General features: G+C 41.2%; 1 protein-coding gene across 2 annotated transcripts in view; it reads right to left on the minus strand.

Moving 5' to 3' along the window:
• Positions 1–6,165: 6,165 nt before the first annotated feature.
• syt3 (synaptotagmin III) overlaps positions 6,166–21,700 on the minus strand; it is a 38,093-nt gene continuing 22,558 nt past the window's right edge. For both annotated transcript variants that reach the window (XM_086091634.1, XM_086091626.1), the window contains exons 8-13: positions 17,616–17,834; positions 15,508–15,628; positions 11,086–11,257; positions 10,885–11,014; positions 10,662–10,758; positions 6,166–9,473 (exon numbers count right to left, since the gene is read on the minus strand). In XM_086091634.1, coding sequence (XP_085947760.1) covers positions 10,666–10,758; positions 10,885–11,014; positions 11,086–11,257; positions 15,508–15,628; positions 17,616–17,834 — 735 coding nt within the window. In that variant the 3' untranslated portion in view covers positions 6,166–9,473; positions 10,662–10,665. The remainder of the gene's footprint in view (positions 9,474–10,661; positions 10,759–10,884; positions 11,015–11,085; positions 11,258–15,507; positions 15,629–17,615; positions 17,835–21,700) is intronic.

Genomic DNA, 21,700 nt, shown 5'->3' on the forward strand with positions numbered 1-21,700 from the left:
CATTGCGGTGATTGTTGTGTTAACTTTCGGAATTACCTCAATGTGTTTCCTTCTGTTGAATGTTTTTTTTTAGGTTGCACAGTAAATGAAAGGAAGGAAGGAAATAAAAGGAACATATAACCATCCTGTGAGTACTCTATAAGACCCACCACCTACCGAGCAACGCAAACACGACTGAAGCACGGACCATCGAAACAAAATTACAGCTGTGCGCCGAGCGATTGACAGCCGCAGTCATGGGCATTTCGCAATTCACTACTGATGGCTATGCACCAGTCAGGTGGTACTTGCAAGGCAATGCTGGAGAAGCTTCCACAGTAGGCACAGTGACGCATTTGGCTAATTCAGAGCCAAAGTCACCCAGTTTTAAATTGATCGCTTATCAACCAGTGGATTTACACAAAAGGCCAATGCCAATAATTTATGCCGATATGCCGGTCCAGATAATCGGCCAAGATGATTATCACTCTATCACTATTAATTCGTGCACACACAATTGCAACACGTCAGAACAATGTGATAATACAAGGTTTTAAGTTAACATATCTGTATCACATCAGTTAAAGGTCATCATGACATGAAAAAATATTGACACTTGGGCTGTTTGCTGCTATGTTTCATTGCATATTTATGGTATGTGTCTGTATTAATTGTGTCTGACATTGTATGCTTCTTCTTTTTTAACGGTTTTACTTCTTTCTCTACTTGCTTACTGTTGCAGCATCCCCACCTGAACACACACATTCTGTTCCGGCATTTACTCCAAAGACGACACACCGGAGCGGGGATGATAAACGCCGGTCATGTGGTCATGCAGTGATGGAGACAAATCATCTCCGCGGTGTCGGTGCCCAGCTGGGATGCCGAGGGCCAGATGGTGCGTTCACAACAGGTAATCAGAGGTGCCGTGCCGAATGCAGAACTGCAAATCAGTTCGCCTGCAATCGCATCACCAAAGTCAGGTCTCTGGAAAAATATTTATATTATTTTGGAAAAGTTTGTTCGCAGTTTGGAAATAAGAGGCGACGTAATAATACACACAGTAAGTAGCTCCTGGAACAATAAGCGACGCATAAAAAATAAAATAAAAATTGAACTTACAATGTTGGAATTTTAAAAAATGTTTGACAAAAAATATATTACTTTTAAATTCTATACATTTTTTAAATCACAGCAATTATTATATACCCTGTAATAATAAAATACGAAATATCAGACCAAAATTAAAAATTAAATGTATTAAATGTAAAATACACACAAAAAATACAGAAATACTAGACAGAAACTTCAAACTGTGTGAAGATAGGCATTTGAGAATACAAGAATCACTACACAAAAAATGAAAAAAAATATTTGAAAATAATACGAACTATTCCAATACTGAAATCTGAAATAAAGATGCCAATACTGTAAGAATAAGAAAAGTTATACAAACGTAAAAAAAGAAAGAAAAATAATTGTGAGAAAAGACAAAAAATATATATATAAAAGTTGGGTCCTTTTTTTTTTTATACAGATATTAAAATAGAAAGATACTCTAAAAATGCTCATAACCTATTTAGCAGGAATATAGTACTGTGATGACATATCACGAAATCATGCAACATGCAAACACTTATGCTGCATTCGAGAAAGGTCAGAAGTCCGATTTCTCCCAGTTGGCTTTTTTTGAGGCGAAAGTAAACAATCAAAAATGGCGGAGAGATAGTGATAAATAGTTTTTTGATTTGGTCCTCAAAACACATTTTCATCGCCAGCAAACTTGCCTTCTCGCAATTTTGCTGCATTTATTGTCTTTGTCTCATTTTATAAGCATTTCATTCATGCATTGTATGTGAAATGAGTTGCGTTACAATTCATTTACCGGTATTAGTTTCAAGGCTCGATGTAAACTACAAGACGTTGCGCACAGTTAGAGGCACTTTTGTTGTCGGACCTCATCACAATAAAAGTGTCTTGACAGCTGAAATGTATAGTGACTTTTATTTCGGAGGTGCCGCGGGAAGTGTGTCACGACGTAACGTACCTGTCTTTCTTCCTTAAGGCTTAGCATTTTAGCAAAGAGTCCACATCCCTCGCCTGGTTTGACAACTTTGACAAGAGTGACATTAATCAAAATAACAGCAGAGAGTTGTCGAAAAAGCGATTTGTTGACAATTCTGTTCCACCAAGCACTTTAACAGTGATAAAGAAAAGATACCGTTGTTTGGTAAGTCATAACGACACGCTCGCCTAGTGTCATTATTAGCGCCAACAATTGTATTTCTCTTATTTCACGAGTGCTAAACACGTGAAAAGTGTTGAAAGAAATATCCAGTCTCTGCAAATGACGGAGGCGTTGGAGTCGAAGGTCTGTCGGGAGCACCGAATTAATTAAAGTGAGAAACGGTGGGCGGTTGTATAACATTTGTATGTGAATGATGCAAGCCTAGAGTTGGGCAGTTTTGTAACTTATATCAATCATAAAAACATATCTGTAAATGTGTAGAATTATAAACTGTAGACATATCACCATACTCTCTTAATTGAAAGTGTACAAAAGTATATTTCTCAGGGAGATCAAGTGGAAGTTGATGATTCTGAGGAGTAAATATAGTAATAGTTATGGTTATGATGTTGGCCATGATAGCATTAAGCACTGTATATTTCATAGCATTGGCGATTTCTTTTATATATTATTGATTATTTTAGCCCGCAACAATCATAAAAAATGCCCGCGAAATCTTGGAGGGACTGTCGAGGACTGTCTACAATTTACCTATAGATGACATATGTGCCACAAATCACCATCTATCCAGTATTTATTTTATTTCTATTATTATTCCGATTGTTGTAGTAATTGTCAGTGGTAGAACATGCTTCCCCATTCCAAATTTAATTAATTATGTTTATTATTATTATCATTATTATTATATGATATGTCATTATGAAGTGAGGCATTTGTGTGACATAAACATTCACAAAATTAAATGAAAACACCCTATATAGCCTGGACATAATTAGATTTTTTTGTATAAAAATCTAATAATAATAAAATAATAATTAATAATATATATAAAAATAAAAATTATTTGATATAAAACATTGTTTTAAATTAGTGAAAAGAGCTACTTTGCGTTACTTACGTAATTCAATTACTAACTCAGTTACTTTTTAAAGCAAGTAATGAGTATCTATAACTAATTACTTTTTTAAAGTAAAGTTCCCAACACTGGTTTTACTTTATTTTAGTCATATACTATACATACTATATGTACTATATATATCATATACTATATGTGCAGTGGGCAACTTGAGTTGTGTAAGCCCTAATAATGCTAACATTCGTCGCCTGGCCGGTTTGACCCGGAACGGATGATTTTTGTGTTACGTAATTGGCAAAGCTCCATCCAATGTTGCAGCATCGCGCCATGATTCATCGCTCTTGTTATGCTAATGAGATACATTAGCATTAGCAGCTAATGCCTGGCCTGTCAGCGGCTTAATCCGTGCACCGTGATGTGGAAACACCTTGCACACTTCAGACTTCCACACACCACCTCCTCCTCCCTCCCCTCGCGCTTGCTTCTCTCAGCTCACTGAACAGACAGTCAAATGTCTTTCCCACTAAATGATTTTTTTTTTCTGCACGGTGGGAATGTTGCCATGGAGACGCTAACCCCTTCCCCCCATGTTTTGCTTCTCGAGCTGGTTTGTCGTCATTGTATGTGTGCGTGTGATAAGAGTGTCTATATACCCAGTTGTCCCACACAAAACATATGACAAAAATGTTAAAATAATACAAAAATGTTGGAAACAATACAGAAATATTACTGGTGGTTGATACATAGAAAGACTATAACTGTAAGCAAACATGTTTGGGATAAATAGAAATAGACCCCAAAAATGGGGTGGGTGGGTGTAGTAAACTGTAAAATATTGTCAATATTAGACAAAAATCAAAACTAAAATAAAATACATGAATAAATAATTGTTACAAAAATAGCTGGAAATACATAAACATACACAAATATTAAATGAAATATATTTGACAAGAAATACAGAAATCTTTGATGACATTATAAAAAAATAGACACTATTTTTGGGGGTGAATAATACTAAAATACTACACAATACAAACATATTAGGGAAAAGTATAAAACATATTAGCAATAGAAGATAAATGTTATATATATATATTTTTTTTAATCAAGAAAAATACATTAAATACTAAAATAAAGTTATTGAAAAATACTAAAAACTAACTAAAAAAAGACAACAATTTTACAACAAATAGATATATATGAGTAAAAAAAATAATGGGGATAATATTCTAAAATATATATTCACTGAAAACAAACTATTCGACAAAAATACACACTTGAGATATTATGGAGGCAAATGTCTTCGTGACTAAATGATTCTTCTCGATGTGGAAACGTTGCCATGGAGACGCTAAACCCCTCACCCTTCTCCTCATATTTCTTCGCAGGCTAGTGCGTAGTCATATGTGTGCGTGTTTAAGTGTGCGCGTCTATATCCAACGCTGTCCCACACACTCTACACAGCCCCCATCCCCTCTTGAATCGTCGTCTTCCTCCGTCAGATTGCGCTTCTTCCTCGTGGCTATCTCCAGCTCGAGGAGTAGATGACTACATGACAGATCTTATGAGGGGTTTGGGGGGTCCATATGGAGGGGAAGAAGCCAAGTCGTGCTCCATTTTGCATTTGGGCAAAATAAATGCAGCTATGATAAAAAAATTCATGATTAAGTGGCTAAATAATTACACATCGTTGACTTAATGCAGAGCACAGTCGCTCAGTCCAGGTAGACAAATATAGACTTGTGGTCTATACAGTCAGTGCTCCTCTTTATGCAGCATCCTACACATTGTATATGTACTGTATGTGTGTTGAAAGAAGCCAGAGACATGGCCAGGCTGCAAAAAAATCCTCAGACTTTTTGCGGAAAAAAGCCTCAATTAGAAAGAAAAAAAAACCAAGATTTGAAAAAAAGGACGGACAATCTTATTGCAAAATGTACTTAATAAAAAATCTTTAACTATTAACTATTATGTGAGAATGCATGTAAGGCAAGAAGAAAAAATACAAGTAGAAAAAAGAAAAATATTAAGAAGAAATGTTCATATAGTACAGAAATATCGGAATATATTCAAATACTACTATACAAAAATACAAAAAGAATAAAAGAAAAGTTTAATAAAAATTACACAAATATTGGATGGAAAAATACACACATATGGGAAAAAAGCATATTGAAAAATACAAAAAAAAGTTACCAAAAATATTGGATTATAAATACAAAAATATAAGACAAAACTATTCGATATAAAATGTACAAGTATTCAACAACAAAAAAACATTAGGAAAAGCACAGAAAATATCACAGACATTTTATTAAATAATACAAAAATATTATAAAACGATGCAAAATATTAGCTAAAATACCCCAATTATATAACCAAAAATAATAGTAGTATTAGACAAAAATGTTAAATGAGAAATACATAAATATAAGAAAAAAAGAAAGAAAACTATAACAAAAAAGTACAACAAAAATATTAAAAAACATAAAAAAATATATAATATATAATTAAAAACCCAAATAATAAAGGTGAAAAAATACACTGAAAAATTACGTAAAAATATAAACTGAAAAATAAAAAACTAATTTGAAAATATATATATATATATCAAAAAATGAAACAAAAATATGAGAAACAATACAAAATTGAAAAAATACACAAATAATATTGGCGAATAGACAAATATAAGAAATAAACAAAACAATGCAGAATAATGACACCAAAATATTATATAAAAATACACAAATGTTGGAGTACAAAACATTATTTAAAAATCCACAAATACTAGAACAAATAGAAAAGTATTAACTAAAAATTAAACAAAAGGAAAGAAAGAAAGAAAACAGACAAAACCACAACAAACATAGAACAGAAAAAATATTACTTGAAAAAAAAAAACTATAGTTGGATACTAAAGGAAAATAGAATGAAACATATGGCCTTCACGTTCTGCCAGGTTTCATATTATGTAAAGATCGTTATTGTCTTCTTCTCATCTTTGTGCGTTTGTTTGCTGCGACTGTGCAGCAGCGCATACATTGCACACGCATTTTTAAAGAAGCCATAGACGCCAGCGGACTGCATGATACGTATCTTTTATTTCCAACAGCACTGCTTCACTTTTTCCGGACTGAAACAATCGCTCCCAGGCTTTAAAAAACATATTGTGAATAAACCCTTTTTATTTAAAAAATAATCCCAATTGATAAATACGCATCTTAATTCCAACACAGAGAGAAAACACACATTTGCCCCGCATATCATCATCATGGTCGTTGTACAAGTATTAGTAATGAGTTCATTTTATTTATTTATTTTAGCTCAGAATGTCGCGTTATGTCATTTTGCATCGAGTTGACATCATTCGTGTTAATTGAGAAGCATGCAGACGACCTCCATCGCGACCATTCACAACACCACAAGACAGCCAGGTTGGGGGCCAAGACGAACGATAGGGAAAGATGAGTAATGAAAAAGATGGACAAGAAAGGGAGTGGCGGTTAAAACGAGGTGGCAGCATGGTGGTTAAGTGGGGTCAAATGAGCTGACAAAAGGAAACGAAAGGGGGCGCGTCATGGAGCCTTGGGACCGCCAAATCGATACGTTTTCTACTCGGACAAAGCTGATCCATAGTTTACAAGTCACATGACGCACACTATTCCATTTCCCAGATGAACGCTTGAATCAAAAAACAAACTTTTTTAGTTGTATTTTTTGCCGTCACCCGGGTTTTCGCACAGGACACAAAACAGCGAAGCACGACAGAGTTACACAACACCGAGGGGAGTAAGAGAGTGGGAGGCCGGAAGGGTTTAATGACGTGGTGAGAAAGAGTGCCTTTACACAGACTGCAAGATCAGTCAGGTGAGCAGTTTGCTTTTATGCCATCGAAGAAGTAAAATACAGTTTTTTACATTTTCAACGGCATAAAGCAATGAAAGCTGTACCTTTAAAGTGCTACTAGACAACTAGACGACTGAACACAGTTTAATTTGAGTGGTTTATGGATTATCGGGATGTTGAAAAAGCCATTTCACTAGTATTTGATTGACAGTTGAGCGGGGAGTGGTTTCAACACGTTCACGTGTTCGAGAGCAGAACATTTTTTTCAAGAACACTCTTTCCTGTGGTGAGTCAAATTTAAAAGAAACCCCGACTGTCATGACAAGTTTGCTCTATATTATTTATTTGGTTGTTACTAACATAACTTTTAGATGTATTTTTGAAAAATCATTTCCAGTTTAAGAAATTTTGTCGAAACTTTATTTGGACGTACGCCACCATTGTTATTTATGTTGCAACGCATTCCGTGCGTAGTGACGTAAAATGGCGGCGGCTCTCTGCCGAGGAATGTGAAACGCCCATAAAGCAAGCAAGGTAAGCCTCGTAGCGTTCCTAAAGAAACAACATGCAATCGGAAGAGTCCCCCCCACCCCCACCCCACGCTGTGCTCTCTTCATTCACCAGACGCATTCAAGAGTTTTGATCTTCCCTTTAGGAACGCAACGGACTGCTGAAAAATACTCCAGCACTGTGTGCCTATTGTCCCCTTAGAGGGCTCCCTTCCTTCCAGCGATTACATGACAGATGGACACTATCATCTCACTAAGTTGCCCCCCAGACACAAAGTTGCTGATAACAAGTGAAGTCAATTTAACCGTCTGCTCTTTGCCGGGAAGCCCCACAAGTCCTGAATCTATGGGATTTATGTGGGAAAATATGGCCTTGGTGGTATTGGGAGCCCTAGCCACCTACCTTAAAAACCTCTACCAATGAAATGTATGTGGAAAACATCACCTGAGTGTAGTTAAACACTAACCCTAAACCATATGTATCCCTAAGTCTATCCCCAAAACAACTTTTGAGCCGATGTGGGTGAAGCTTTAGTCCTTGTAAACGTCCATGTTGCATGTACTAATTAAACTCCTAGCCTCCAAAAAAGCTCTAACCCTAACCTATTAAAAATTTATATGGGAAAATTTCACCTTGCCAACCATTTTTCAAACACTAACCCTAAACCTAACCCTAAGCACCAACATTAACCCAAAGCCAATTTGTGAGCCGATTTCAATGTTGTTGTAGTCCATGTAAACTTCCGTGGTCCCTGCCTTGGTGGAGTTCAACTCTTAGCCTCTACAGAAGCCCAGGCACTAACCATAACCCTAACCATAAATTTCGGTGCAGATTTTGGTTATGTTACAGTCCATATATAAGTCTATGGTCCATGTCTTTGGTGAAGATAAACTCTAACCCTAGCTCAAGCTCTGCATCAAACCCTAACTTATGGAATTAATGGAGGAAAACGTTTCCCTGGTGGACTTGAACCAGTTGTAAGGCAAAACCCCAACCCTAACCCTCAAGTGCTTATGCAATTTGTGTTTTTGATGATGTTGCAGTCCGAGTAAACGCCCATGTTCTGCCGGATAGTGTTTGCAACATGGCCCCATGTGACAATGTGAGACAGGACTCATGGAAGTTTTGGGAGGTAAAGTCAGAGGAGGATGAGGAGGGGGCGTCGGGCAATGAGCACAGAAGCTCACTAGGACACACAGGCATACACCCCCCCCCCACACACACACACTCAAATACAAATCAAACACACCCACAAACACAGAAACACACACGGATAAAGACAACACAGACGTGTGTCACGTGTGACTCGATGATTCTAAAGCTCATGATGGGAAAAAATCAAAACATAAGTCCTTTTTGTGGGCCTGGGGGGAGGGGTGCATCCACCAAGGAAAAGTCTGATAGTTTTTTGGGGGGTGGTGGGTGGGGTGTCCCTCGCATTCCTGGTACAAAACATCACAACGCTTCATCCAGGGAATGGTAAATGAAGAAGCCATGAAGACGACTGAAAGCATGAAGAAGACGGACACAAGGTAACATGCTCAGGCTACAGTCAGTCCTGTCCTGGCTCTTCTGACATCAGTGAAGAACATGTTGGTCCTCCTTCCTCTGGGGGTCAGCATCGGGTGCATCAGAAGCTGGAAAAGCCCAGAGAATCCAGCAGATCCCTCTGCCTTGTGTGATACAGTAAGTCTTCTTCTCTGAGAGTCTGTACAAGAGCTTTGGTCCCGCTTCAGGTGACCGCTTAAGAATGGCTTTATATTTTTTTATTTATGTATTTTTTTAAAGAGTTTATCACATCACACGCCTCCTAGATCAAATACTACACATCAACTACGCATAAACAGCAAACCGACTGTGAGTTGGTGCGTTTGTCTTCGCTGATGCGTGTTTGTGTTTTTTTCTGTCGACGGATTGAGCGGAAGCACAAAAACGTCGAGTGTATCTGCGAGTCTCTCTTTGATGGAAAAAGATGTATTCACAGATGAAAAGAGAGAAAAAGGAAAAGTCTGGAGGTGAAGAGACGGTGTGGACCTGTGGAAAAAGAGGAAATGAAGAGGATTTAGGCCAATGACAGCAGGCGGGTGTACTGGGTAGGGAGAGAAAAGGCTTTGAGGCATTGCATAAGAACTTTAGAGAGCGCCCACATCTGACAGACCCTTAAACACACGCAAGGTTTTCCACACTCAACCCCAAACTTTAGCACGGACTCTAACTAAAGCACTAAGACAAAATCAAACCCAAGCCGAAACCCAAAACCCAATACTTCCCAAAGCCCTTCCCCAAAGTTTAAGCCACCACCCTCTGACCAAAGCCTAAACCTGGAATGTGGCACTGGCTTTTAATTCTTAAACCGAAACCAAACCTAAAACCCACACCCTAGCCACAGCCCTAATCCAAATCCTAACACTTAACCTTCAAATTTGGACTCTAAAAATCTAACCCCAATACAAACCCTAGCCCTAATCTCATGCCCTAACTCACAGATGTCAGAGTCCGGTCCTCGAGGGCCTAAGTCCTGCATATTTTCAAGGTTTCTCAACTCCAACACCTGCAGAGCTTGCTGATGAACTTAAATATGAATAAGCTGTGTTGAATGTGGGGAAACCTCTAAAACATGCAGGACTCAGGCCCTCGAGGACCAGACTTTGACACCACTGCCCTAACTCAAAACCCGAACCTGAATACAAACCCCAACCGAAACACCAGAAACCAAACTAAATTTCATCATTATCCCAGACCCTTGCCTCCCTTTATCTGGAACCTAAACCAAATTCAAAGCACAACCCTATCTACTATATGTCACTACACTAACCCTACATCATGCCCAAGCCTTAACACAAAACCAAACCCAAGCTCAGAAACCTAAACCCAAGCTAGCCCTTATATTAACTCCAGGTTATTTTGTCCTTGTTCTGACAATGCCGCTAGTGTCCACACAGCAATGTGGCTGCCTGGGAAGAACATGCATAAGGCATGTAACATGAGCTGATACGCAGCCCCCGCCTGAGAACAGCCAAGTGTGACAAGCTCTCCATCGACACACTCGCTGTCATGTCCAGCCTTGACACACTTGACCCGTTTTTCCGCTTGCATTCCACTCGAAAACAGGAAGCCTGGCAAATTGTTGACATACAGACTACTGTAATTACTGAATAAAGAAAGGATCCTAGTAAATAAACAAATAAAGACAATACAGACAGAGGCAAATAAACAACTGACCCATTTAATCGGAGTGAGGACTGTCCACCACGATGTGTGGCTTGGAGGAAGGTGACGCTTCGCCCTTCGTCGATACAAAAGTACCAATTGCTTTTTCCTGCCCAAAGGTGAAAAATATTTAAACTCAGGGTAGAGTTAGGTTAGGGTGAGGGTTTAATGCCAAAGGGTTAGGTTTGGCTCAGGGTTCCACTTCAAACACAGATTCAAAAATATTGCATGTTACCTCCACCAGTTGATGCCAGTGCTCTATTGGCTTGCGTGGATTGGCTAACATGGCGGTCCAGTGTTCCCTCCCCGGGCCATCCGCATCACTACCAACGCGGCACATTCCTATCACCTCGTTATGGCCGATGCTGACAGGACAAAAAACAAACAAACAGTTTTTTCATGTTGAGCGGGTTGTCAGCTCCAGGACAAGGCTCACCAGTCATAGTCCATCACGGCAATGACGATTGACACGCTCTCGATGTTCTCGTTGGGAATGTCAAACACCAGCGCCTCGTTGTAAGTTGGATTCAGCGTGTTCTTCTTGATGGATGTCTTCCTCTTCTTCAGTCGCCGACCGTCGCAGATCAGGGAGGCCTTCACGTAAGGGTCTGATGGAAAGAGGAGCGGAGAGACGTTCCGGGAATTAGTCCAAAATGCAATTAGGTGAGGTCACCTTGGGAACAGCGACGGATAAAAAGCAGCAGGTTGATACGCTTTGTTATCCATTCAGCACGCTGCCCCGGGAAACACACCCACCCACGCCGATGTCTTTTTTTTTTTCACTCTGTTTCCCAAGCGTCTGTCTCACACTGTCGGGATCACACTGGCGATAACAGTTGCCATCTTGTTTATTCCGGGAAGGCGACACCGCTAATGCTAACGATACTGCTGCCGCCACTGTTGCTGCTCCCAGAGTGACGAGTAATAAAACACCTGTCAGTCAAAGATGGCTAACAGGTGTCACTTTTTTTGACAAAAACAAACCAGAATGTTTACGCTGCTTTAGAGAAGCAAAAATAGATCTGGCCTTTTAAGAATAGGCTCCTCTGGGCCCAAAACCAGACCAGGACCTGCTTTACCAAAGAAAACCAGACTGGTCTAGTTGAGTCCTTTCCCTTGAGAAAACTTGATCAAATTTGTGTAATTCCTTTTCCTGAGAAACACTAGTCAAACTCAAGTTAGTGCATTACCTGAGAAGACTAAATATTTCCAGGTAGCCTTTAACACTAGAAACATCTTCTTCTTTTCCTTTCCACTTTCCCCTTCAGGGGTCGCCACAGCGAATCAGTTACCTCCATCTAACCCTGTCCTCTGCATCCTCTGCTCTCACACCTTCATGTCCTCTTTAACTACATCCATAAATCTCCTCTTTGGTCTTCCTCTAGACCTCATTTGGAAACTCAGCATCCTTCTGCCAATATACTGACTATCTCTCCTCTGGACATGTCCAAACCATCTCAGTCTAACCTCTCTGACTTTATCTCCAAAGCCTCTAACATGTGCTGTCCCTCTGATGTACTCATTCCTGATTCTATCCATCCTGGTCACTCCCAAAGAGAACCTCAGCCTTTTCATCTCTGCCACCTCCAGTTCTGCCTCCTGTCTTTTCCTTGGTGGCACTGTCTCCAGACCAAACAACATCGCTGGTCTCACCACAGTTTTATCAACCTTTCCTTTCATTTTAGCTGAGACTCTTCTATCACACATCACACCTGACACTTTTCTCCACCCGTTCCAGCCTGCCTGCACATGCTTCATCACTTCTTTTCCCCACTCTCCATTGCTCTGGACTGTTGACCCTAAATACTTAAACTCCTCCACCTTCTTGGTTTCTTCTCCCTGTAACCTCACTCTTCCACTTGGGTCCCTCCCATTCACACGCAGATACTCCGTCTTGCTACGACTAACCTTCATTGCCCTCCTTTCTAGGGCAAACCTCCACGCCTCTAGCTTCTCCTCCACCTGTTCCCTACAGATCACAATGTCATCTGCAAACATCATAGTCCATGGAGATTCCTGTCTAACCTCATCTGTCATCCTGTCCATTACCATAGAAAATAAGAAGGGGCTCAGAGTTGATCCCTGATGTAGTCCCACCTCCACTTTGAACTCTTCCGTCACACCTACAGCACACCTCACCACTGTCTTATGTCTTACAGTCCTCGTACATGTCCTGCACTCCTTGAACATACTTTTCTGCCACTCCAGACTTCCTCATACAAAACCACAGTTCCTCTCTGGGCACCCTGTCGTAAGCTTTCTCCAGATCTACAAAGACACAATGCAGCTCCTTCTGACCTTATCTGTACTTCCCCATCAACATCCTCAAAGCAAATACTGTATCTGTGGTACTCTTTTTTTTTTTTGGCATGAAACACAAATGTTCACCTCTGCTCTCAGTCTAGCTTCAACTACTCTTTCCCATAGCTTTATTGTGTGGCTCATTTTGTGGCTCATTGCCAACCTGTATAGATCAGTCTCTCTCTCCTTACTATCCAACCTAGCATACAAGTCATCGTAAGCCCCTTGTTTGGCCTTTGCCACTTCTACTTTCACCCTACGCTGCATTTCCCTGTACTCCTGTCTACTTTCTTCAGTCCTCTCAGTGTCCCACTTGTTCTTAGCTAACCTCTTTCTCTGGATCCACTTCTGCAACATTAGACACTAGAACACTAGAAACACTAGAAACATGATCTTGTTAATGACCTTTAACACCTTTACAAGAGGAATGTGTCAAGTATACACTTCTCCTTTACTTGTAAAATTGGTCAAGATTGTGTAAATTAGTGGTGGGCAAACTTGGTCCTCGAGGGCCGGAGTCTTGCAGGTTTTGGCGGTTTCCCCGCTGCAATGCAGCTGATTCCAATCAACAGGATCGTTACCAGACTTATGCAGAGCTTGCCGATGAGCTGATCATATATCAGCTGTGCTGGAAAAGGGAAACATCCAAAACCTGCAGGACTCCTCGATGACCGAGTGTGCCCACCCCTGGTGTAAATCCATTACGAGAGAACACAAAGTTGCAGGTACTCCTTTACCTGAGAAACTGATCGGAAACTGTTGAGTCCTTCACCCAAGAAACTAGCTAGATGCACATTAGTCCTTTACCTGAGAAACTACTTAAGTTAGTTGAAGTTAGTCACTGTCAGAAAAAATAGCTAGCACTCAAGAAAACAGTCCGTTATGGTCCTTTATTAACTCTTTGACTGCCAAGCATTTTCAGAAAAGAGGATATGTGGGTGCCAGCTGATTTAAGCATTTTGACTGACCAAATGAAAGATTGAACTCTCATCTTTCATCAGAAAAAAAAGTTTGTTTCTACCTTATTCCGTTTTTCAGTAATCAACAATAGAAAATAGGTTAGTTTCACCCAAATGCTCTTGTTTTGGACCAAAATACGGAGAAATCAAGCTTTTTGTGAAACGATATTATTTCATGCACGCTAGTGAATTTGACACCCTTTTTTCCCCATTAATGATGCCACAAACATCTAAACAGTACTTTACTTCTGTAAACCACTACCACCAACAATGAAAAAGTGTTTTTTGATAGCAAAATACATTTATTTACATTCAACAGTGTAACAATTTGACAAAACAATTTGGCAAACTATTTACAAATGTGTGCAACTGTGGTACTATTTACAATTGTGTGGATGTTTCAACTACACAGTTTTTATTTTTGTGAGGTATATTGTGTAAAACTCCCCTGCGTGCAAGGGGACGCAGCAGGATTTGCACCACAGATTAGTTTCACTGCGATTTCCCCTTCGCGTGCACTTTCTTGCCGGCCTTTTTTTCCGGGGAGTAGCAGGTATATACTGCAGTGTGTGTTTGGCCATGTTGTCATCAAGTCTACTCTCAGGATCATGATACGGTGACATGGTGTTACGTCTGGCTTCCTCATGTCCTTCAGTTGCTATACCGGGTGGTAAGAGATGTTCTGATCCATCTTATCCACTCCATTCATGGTGGCATCGTAGTCCAGAACCAGTGTCTTCTCCGTGATCAGACTGTACCCGCTCCTCCGATGAATATGCATTGGACTCGGGGTACTCTTCATCGTCCGAATGAACGTCCGCCTGTGCAGAAGTGCTCGGTTGTGTACCACGTTTTCCGCCATTAGCATCGCTAGTCGGTGAGGCTTTATGACGTGATCGAAGCCGCCGCGTCAACGCTTCCAACTTCGGCGTCAACGCTTCCAACTTTGGCGTCAACGCTTCCAACTTTGGCGTCAACCTCGGAGTCACCATCATCATCATCAATGTGCTCTTTAGCTTTGGTCGATGCCTTTTGTCTTTGAAAAAAATGCTCAAGCGTGAGCTGCTTGCAACCGGTCGCCATTTTCACTTCCTCAGCCATTTTTCCCGCAACACTCTAGCTCTCCCTCGCGTCTTCTACTGACGCCTACCCTATCTTGTCCAAAGAGAGTCATCGCTGCCATCTAGTGCCCAAAAATAGTCATTATACTAACTCGACCTGCTTGATACTTTCAGCACAGCTTGCTTTCCTCCACCCGTTTCAAAAAAAACCATAGTGAACGTCTTTTAACGTCTTTGGCGGCACTCATTTGGATTTTACTAAACGTTATTAAACGTTTTTGGCGGTCAAAGAGTTAAACAGACTTTTTAGGTCCACATTAGTTTTTCAAAGTCTATTTTAGTCTTTTACCTGAGAAACAAGTCAGGTCCATGTTAGGTCTGCATTAGTCCTTTACCAGAGAAAACCACATAGATCCAGGTGGTCCTTAACTCAATAAACCAGTCTAAGTAGGTCCTAAGTAGGTTTTAGACCTACATGAATGATTTACCTGGGAAACCACTAATTTCCGCTCATTTAGACCTACATTATTCCTTTACCTGAGAAACCAGTCAGGTCCATGGCCTTGAGGTTGGTGGCCTTGATGACGGTGGCTGTGAGTCTGCCGGCTGTGGGCAGGTAGCACAGCGAGAAGTTGAGCTCCCCAAGGTCGGCCTTCTCCTGTGGATTGAGATGAAAACAGAAATCAAAAGGAGTGTAATGGTGGCGGGCGGCAGGCAGAGGGTGGTTAGTAGTTTCGAGGCAGCCGGGTAATGTGTCACTGGAAATAAATCATGCACCAATCTGTCGCTGCCAACTGGAGGCAATGACTCTGTGTTTTTCACGCTTCGCATCCCTTTAGGATCGATACTTCCTCCGCGAGACTGAAGTTATTTAATAAATCAGATGTCCATGAGTTGTCTTGCATGAATATTTCATTCGTAATGGACTCGTCTTTTTCTTCATTTGCAGGCTGCACGCATCTGTTGATGCTCAGTTGGCCAATCAGACGCATGGTAGTGTGTGCACTGCTCATCAAAACTAACTTAGAAGGAATACTCTAGAACAGCAGACGGTAGAGGGCTCAACGACTTAACGTCAACAGCGGATCAATATTCAATATGTTAATGTGAAATGTGCCTTTTTTTTAAATAAGCAAATAGACGCAATGTAAAAGATGAGCTGTTAATGAAAGGATTTTATTGATCAGGCCCTTTGAGTCAGCAGTGCTTGGGCCTGAACTGGTAGTTTGTTATGATCTCACTCATTAAGTATTGATTTGAAAATTATGTTTGAGTTATCTTGTTTATGTTGACTGACATAAATGAAAATAAAATAAATAATGAAATAATTCTGGTGCAATGTGAACACAAAGTGGTCAGTCAGGTCTTTTTGGTGTACATGAGTCCTTTTAGGTCTGTTAGACCTGTGAAACCGGGTCATCTCCATAGTAGTCTTTGAACTGAGAAACTAGTTTGGTTCACGTTAGTTGTTTTAAGTTTACATTGGTCAAGTTGGATATATTCTATTAACGTATTTTTAGACCGATGTTGGTTCTAAATCTGAAAAAAAAAAAGTTGTATAATGGTTTTGTAGGTCTATGGTATCTGTTAGTAATTTACCTAGGTCCACGTTAGCCCATTTAGGTCTACATTAGTCCTCTAAGGTTTATGTTAGGTCTGTCAGATCCACATTATGAGGTTTACGTTAGTTCTTCATTTATGATACCATTCAGGTCCAAACAAATTACTTAAGTGATTTCACTTGGATTCAGTTCAGGCTTACCCAGGGCAGAATGGTACGCCACAGACTTAGCTTTGAAATGGACCTGAACCACAAATGTGTCCTGTTTTTGACACATGCTTTTTATTGGAATGAAACAAACTGAATGTAGGTTCGTAATTAGTAAAGCTTTAGCTTGACGCTCCAAACTCATTTCCTAATCACGGCTTCGTCGATGAAAAGAAACTCCATACGCTCGTCTGGGTTTTCGTTCACTTTAGTCAGAAATTAAATCAGCGGAAAAAATTCACAAATGACACACAAAAATGAAATATCCAATAGCAGTAATTAGGAGTTGAGGAGGTCAAAAACTGTGTAGCTCTACTCCATACTGCCTGACCGCATTACTGCTGTGTACCACACAGGTCCCTCCAACATAAAGGCAATCAAATAGGCCCTAAGTAAACAAAGCTGTGACACAATTTTATAGTACTATGAAAGTTATATAAAATGTTACATCTTATATTCACACATTTGAAATTAGTTTTGTTCCGATACCGATACCCCAGCTTTGAAGTATCGGCCATACCATACAGATACCTACGTGGGTTTTTTTTCTCAACATGAAAAAGCTGTCCTGCCATTGGTTCAGAGCATTCAAGGACCAATAGGATAACTTAGCTCGGGGCATGCAGTGAACATGTCACACATCAGTGAATGTCGTGCAAGAGCAAGATACAAGATGCTGCATCCAAAGTCCTATTTTAGCGTCAGAATGAATGGAATCGACATGTTACTTGTTAGTACTCACCGATACCACTGGTTTAATGCAGTATCGGTATCGGAACAACACTATTTTAAATGCAAACAATCTAAACGATTAACTTATTATTCACCGCACACATGAACTATGAACATTTCAATTTGACCAATTGTGGTGACTCACCGCTGTGCCCTCCACAATGTCCCTCCACACTGGTTTATCTCCACTGCCCTCGCTGAAGTCCAGCAGGTTGTCCACAACCACCTGTCCAATCAGGTCATGGCGGGAGAAGCGGTCGAAGTCGTAGACGGAGAAGTGAAGCTTGCGGGAGTGGAGCTCATTCAGAGGCACCCCGAACTGGAACGTCTCATTGAACACAGGGTTCAGCGTCTTTCTGTGCACCTACAATGATATACGCAAATCACAAGAAAGTCATGTCGCCTATGTTGCTTTTTGTGCTCTCTTTTCTGCTTCAGGGTTTCCAGCAAAGTTCCAAAAGATACTTTTAACTCTCTTTTGTCGCTGGTGAAGTTCTAATAGGTGTTTGGGGTTTTTGTTTGTTTTTGCTTATTCTACTGTTTTCCTATGGCCTGGTTCCCCAACTATGTCACAGGTTTGTGGTGGAGTGCAAGAGACCCAAATGCAAGGAGGCTCAGTGATCAGACAGAGGTGATGAATAAACGTAGGGTGATTTATAGATAAACAGAACACCCAAAGACTTGAAGTGACTGGCCTGTGGTCTATTTCACAAAGCAGGTTTAGTGAGAACCCTGATTCAATAAACCCTGAAATGTGGAAAACCGTGTCCTCCGTTTCAGAAAGGGATGTAACTGAAACCAGAAGAAAAGAGGTAACTCTAGCCTGTTTCATAAAAAGAGGTAATTTAAGCTCTCGGTCAGTTACCGTAGTAACAGTGTCCATGAACCTAACCTGGTCGGTAGCAGGTTTGTCACAATGAACCTAGAGTTTTTCCCTGTACCCGACTCCTTTCAGCCACACACGACATTTCATTTCCTCATTCATTCAGTACGCTGCAGCAACTTTTTGCGGAAATACGTCTATAGTCTATAGCAGGGGTGGGCACACTTGGTCCTTGAGGGCCGGAATCCTGTAGGTTTTGGATGTTTCCCTTCTCCAACACAGCTGATACATGATCAGCTCATCAGCAAGCTCTGCATAAGCTTGGTAACGAATGTAATTGATTGGAATCAGCTGCGTTGCAGCTGGGAAACCTCCAAAACCTGCAGGACGCTGGCCCTTGAGGACAGAGTTTGCCCACCACTGGTCTATAGCATAAAGTCACGTTTGTCACGAACATGGCATGTCTTTTTGACAATGACCCTATAAATGAAGGTGCTGCTTTATTGCGCAGGGAATTAAATATTCGTCGTGAGATTGTTATCAGACTGTGTATAGATATGCTGGCCACTTTTCAGCAGGTTTTATTGTGCCTTTTATTGCTTTTTGCACTCACTTTGTTTATCACCTGGTTCCCCAACCAGTTTCCAACAAGTGTTATTGTCTCTTTTTTTTAAACAGCTTTTTGCACTCTCTTTTCTCCTTGTTTAAACAACCTCTTCCCACAACCAGGTACCAGCAGCTGTCACTGATGCTGTTGTCTTCAGTCATTTTGTTCTCTCTTTCCTCTCTGTTCCCATTTGAACCTACCTATCCTTGGGTATGAAAAATAGGATACACGCACGCGCACACACACAGACACGGGAGACTGGCACAATTGCCTTGTTTCCACAGAAGCTATTAATTCCCGTGACACTTTCACTGATTCTCACTTCTTATCTGGCCACCTCTACCGCTGTTATCCCGTCATCATCGCTTAACGCCTCACACGTTTCTTTCCTATATTTCTGGCTCACCAAACGGCTCTTTTTTGGAAGTCGCCAAGAATAAAATGGTCCCCACACGTGCTTCATTATTAGTGCACCGCTTGATTAATTGCGAGGTTATACTCACTCAAACGCCTTTGAAAAAGACAAGTAATCTTTATGCTCAGTTGCAGAGCGCAAAGTTTAATTTCTCCTGTTTTTTCGCGGGGACGGAATCCAGTTGACCTTTGTTAAAAATTTCATATTCCGTCTCACAAAAATATGTGATTTTCTGTTTGCACCGTAGACATCAAACATGCTCAAACGAGCACATTGTCTTTGTCCTTTTGTGCAGTTTGCTGATTCACTGCAGGAATTGAAGCGTTTGATGGAATGAACAAAGACGACGACGATACGTTCGTTTCCGATGCTTGCTCAGTCGTTTATATCCAACCTGAGAGGATCTGTCACTTCTGCTTATTATTAGCGCCCCGTCATCTCCTGTTAGCGGCACAAGCTAACGGCAAGTGGATGGAGCGAACGACGATGAGGCAGTGAGCTAAATGAGGGCTTGATTCCGTTAGACTGAATGTGTTGCCTCAACATATACAGTAGCGACTACGCAACCTAACTGTAGTACATTCGAGATCACAAAATTCCTTGTTTTTAGTACCACAGCCCATTCGGGCAGTAATGTAGTTGGGCCTGATTTGATGACGCTCCATTGCTTTAAGATATAGAGACTACACAACTCATCTTGTTGATTATAACAAATCCCTGATTGAATGTTTACAGCAGCCCATTTAGGCAGCGATTTAGTCAGGAGAGAATCCATTATCCTCTGTTGCTACAAGACATATTGACTACACAACATAACCTTATTGATGCTAGGCTAACACATCCCACCAAACAAATTTCTCATTGCTATGTAGCCCGTTTATGCAACTCAACAACTTTCCTATGGAACATTTAAAAACAATCATCGTTGTATATAAGTGCTGTACATGGAGTAAATTGTATTTATTTATTTTAAACTACAGCTTGTAGCCATTACCCTTCTTTGCTTTAAGGTGTCCTAAGGTGAGCTTTCCAGCGACAACAACAACCATCCTCTGGATGCCCTTACACTCAAAAGAATTGTCTGCGAAAGTCTGCCTTATTGTACAAATACAGGCTCCACAAGATGGTCTACTGTTTGCCCAGTTTCAAATGGGCGGAATTTGGTGGGCGTGGCCAAGGCTTCTGTTTACAAAATGAATTGGGCATGACCAAAGCTCTCCTGCGCCACCTGCTTCGGTCTCCACACTGTCTTTCATGTCTGCATCTGAAGAAATATTGATAGGCTACATGCTTTTTTGCTCTTCAGTTTCAATAGATGATCACCAAATGCCAAATCTTTATGTTCAAAATGCCATTACAATAAGCATAATTAATTACATTAGTCTCGCCCGCCTCTGCAAACTTGGTTATCACTTCCCACACGGCCGTCCTTCCACGGAGCCTGCCGGCTCGCAGAAGCTGCTCGGCAGCGAGGCATGCCCCAGTGGACCGGGCGGCGGTGGACCTTCGCGAGAGAAAGAGCAGAGGTCCCCGCTCGGCCAGCGGTGAGACCAGCCGGTCCCCGCTCTCTTTCGCGAAAGTCCCCTGCCTTGCTGCCTAACAGCTACCGCGAGTCGGCGGGGCAAAGCCCGCTTCAATTCCGAACGGCTTCCGCCAGCCGGCAGCACGGGGGCGGCTTCAGCGAGCCGGCAGGGCAGGACCCGCCTCGATGCCGAACGGCTTCCGCCAGCCAGCAGCACGGGGGTGGCTTCCGCAACCCGGCGGCGCAGGGCCCACTTCGATGACGAACGGCTTCCGCGAGCCAGCCATTTCCTGCTCTCTTGTGAAGATCCACTGCCGCCCCCAGCTTCCACGAGTATTATAATGAAGGTGAGGGAGGGGTCCAAAATTGTGAGGGTGGAGTTCGCGCTGATCTAATGACGTATAAAACCGAAAAAGGTGGTGTAAAGGACAATATATCTGCTGTTTGAGAGTGCTGTTTGACACAAACTGCCATAGACAACGAAAACATGGGTCGTTTTCCTCACAACTCTGGGGAATTAGTCAGGGTGGGGGAATGCATATTATGGTCAAAAACCTCAAAAAATTGCAATTTTCATTTCGGGTCTCCTTTAAAATGTAGAACCTGCACACACCTTCTTTGATGCTAAGAAATGGTCTGTAGCAGCCCGCCGAGGCAATTGAATCCAATATCAATAATTTGTAAAGACGTAGCGGCAACACGGCATTACCTAAATTCCATACAACAAAATTCCCATTTCCATTTCTACAGCAGCCTGGCAGCAAACCGGTAAGGTATCCCACATTGCTTCAAAATGGTGACTACACAAGATAACCTTGTCGATGGTAACAAATTCCACATGACAAAATTCCTGTTACGATCAT

Source organism: Leptonotus elevatus, chromosome 1 (genome assembly GCF_054856555.1).
Source record: "Leptonotus elevatus isolate MCC_2025b chromosome 1, RoL_Lele_1.0, whole genome shotgun sequence".
Classification (NCBI taxonomy): Eukaryota; Metazoa; Chordata; class Actinopteri; order Syngnathiformes; family Syngnathidae; genus Leptonotus; species Leptonotus elevatus.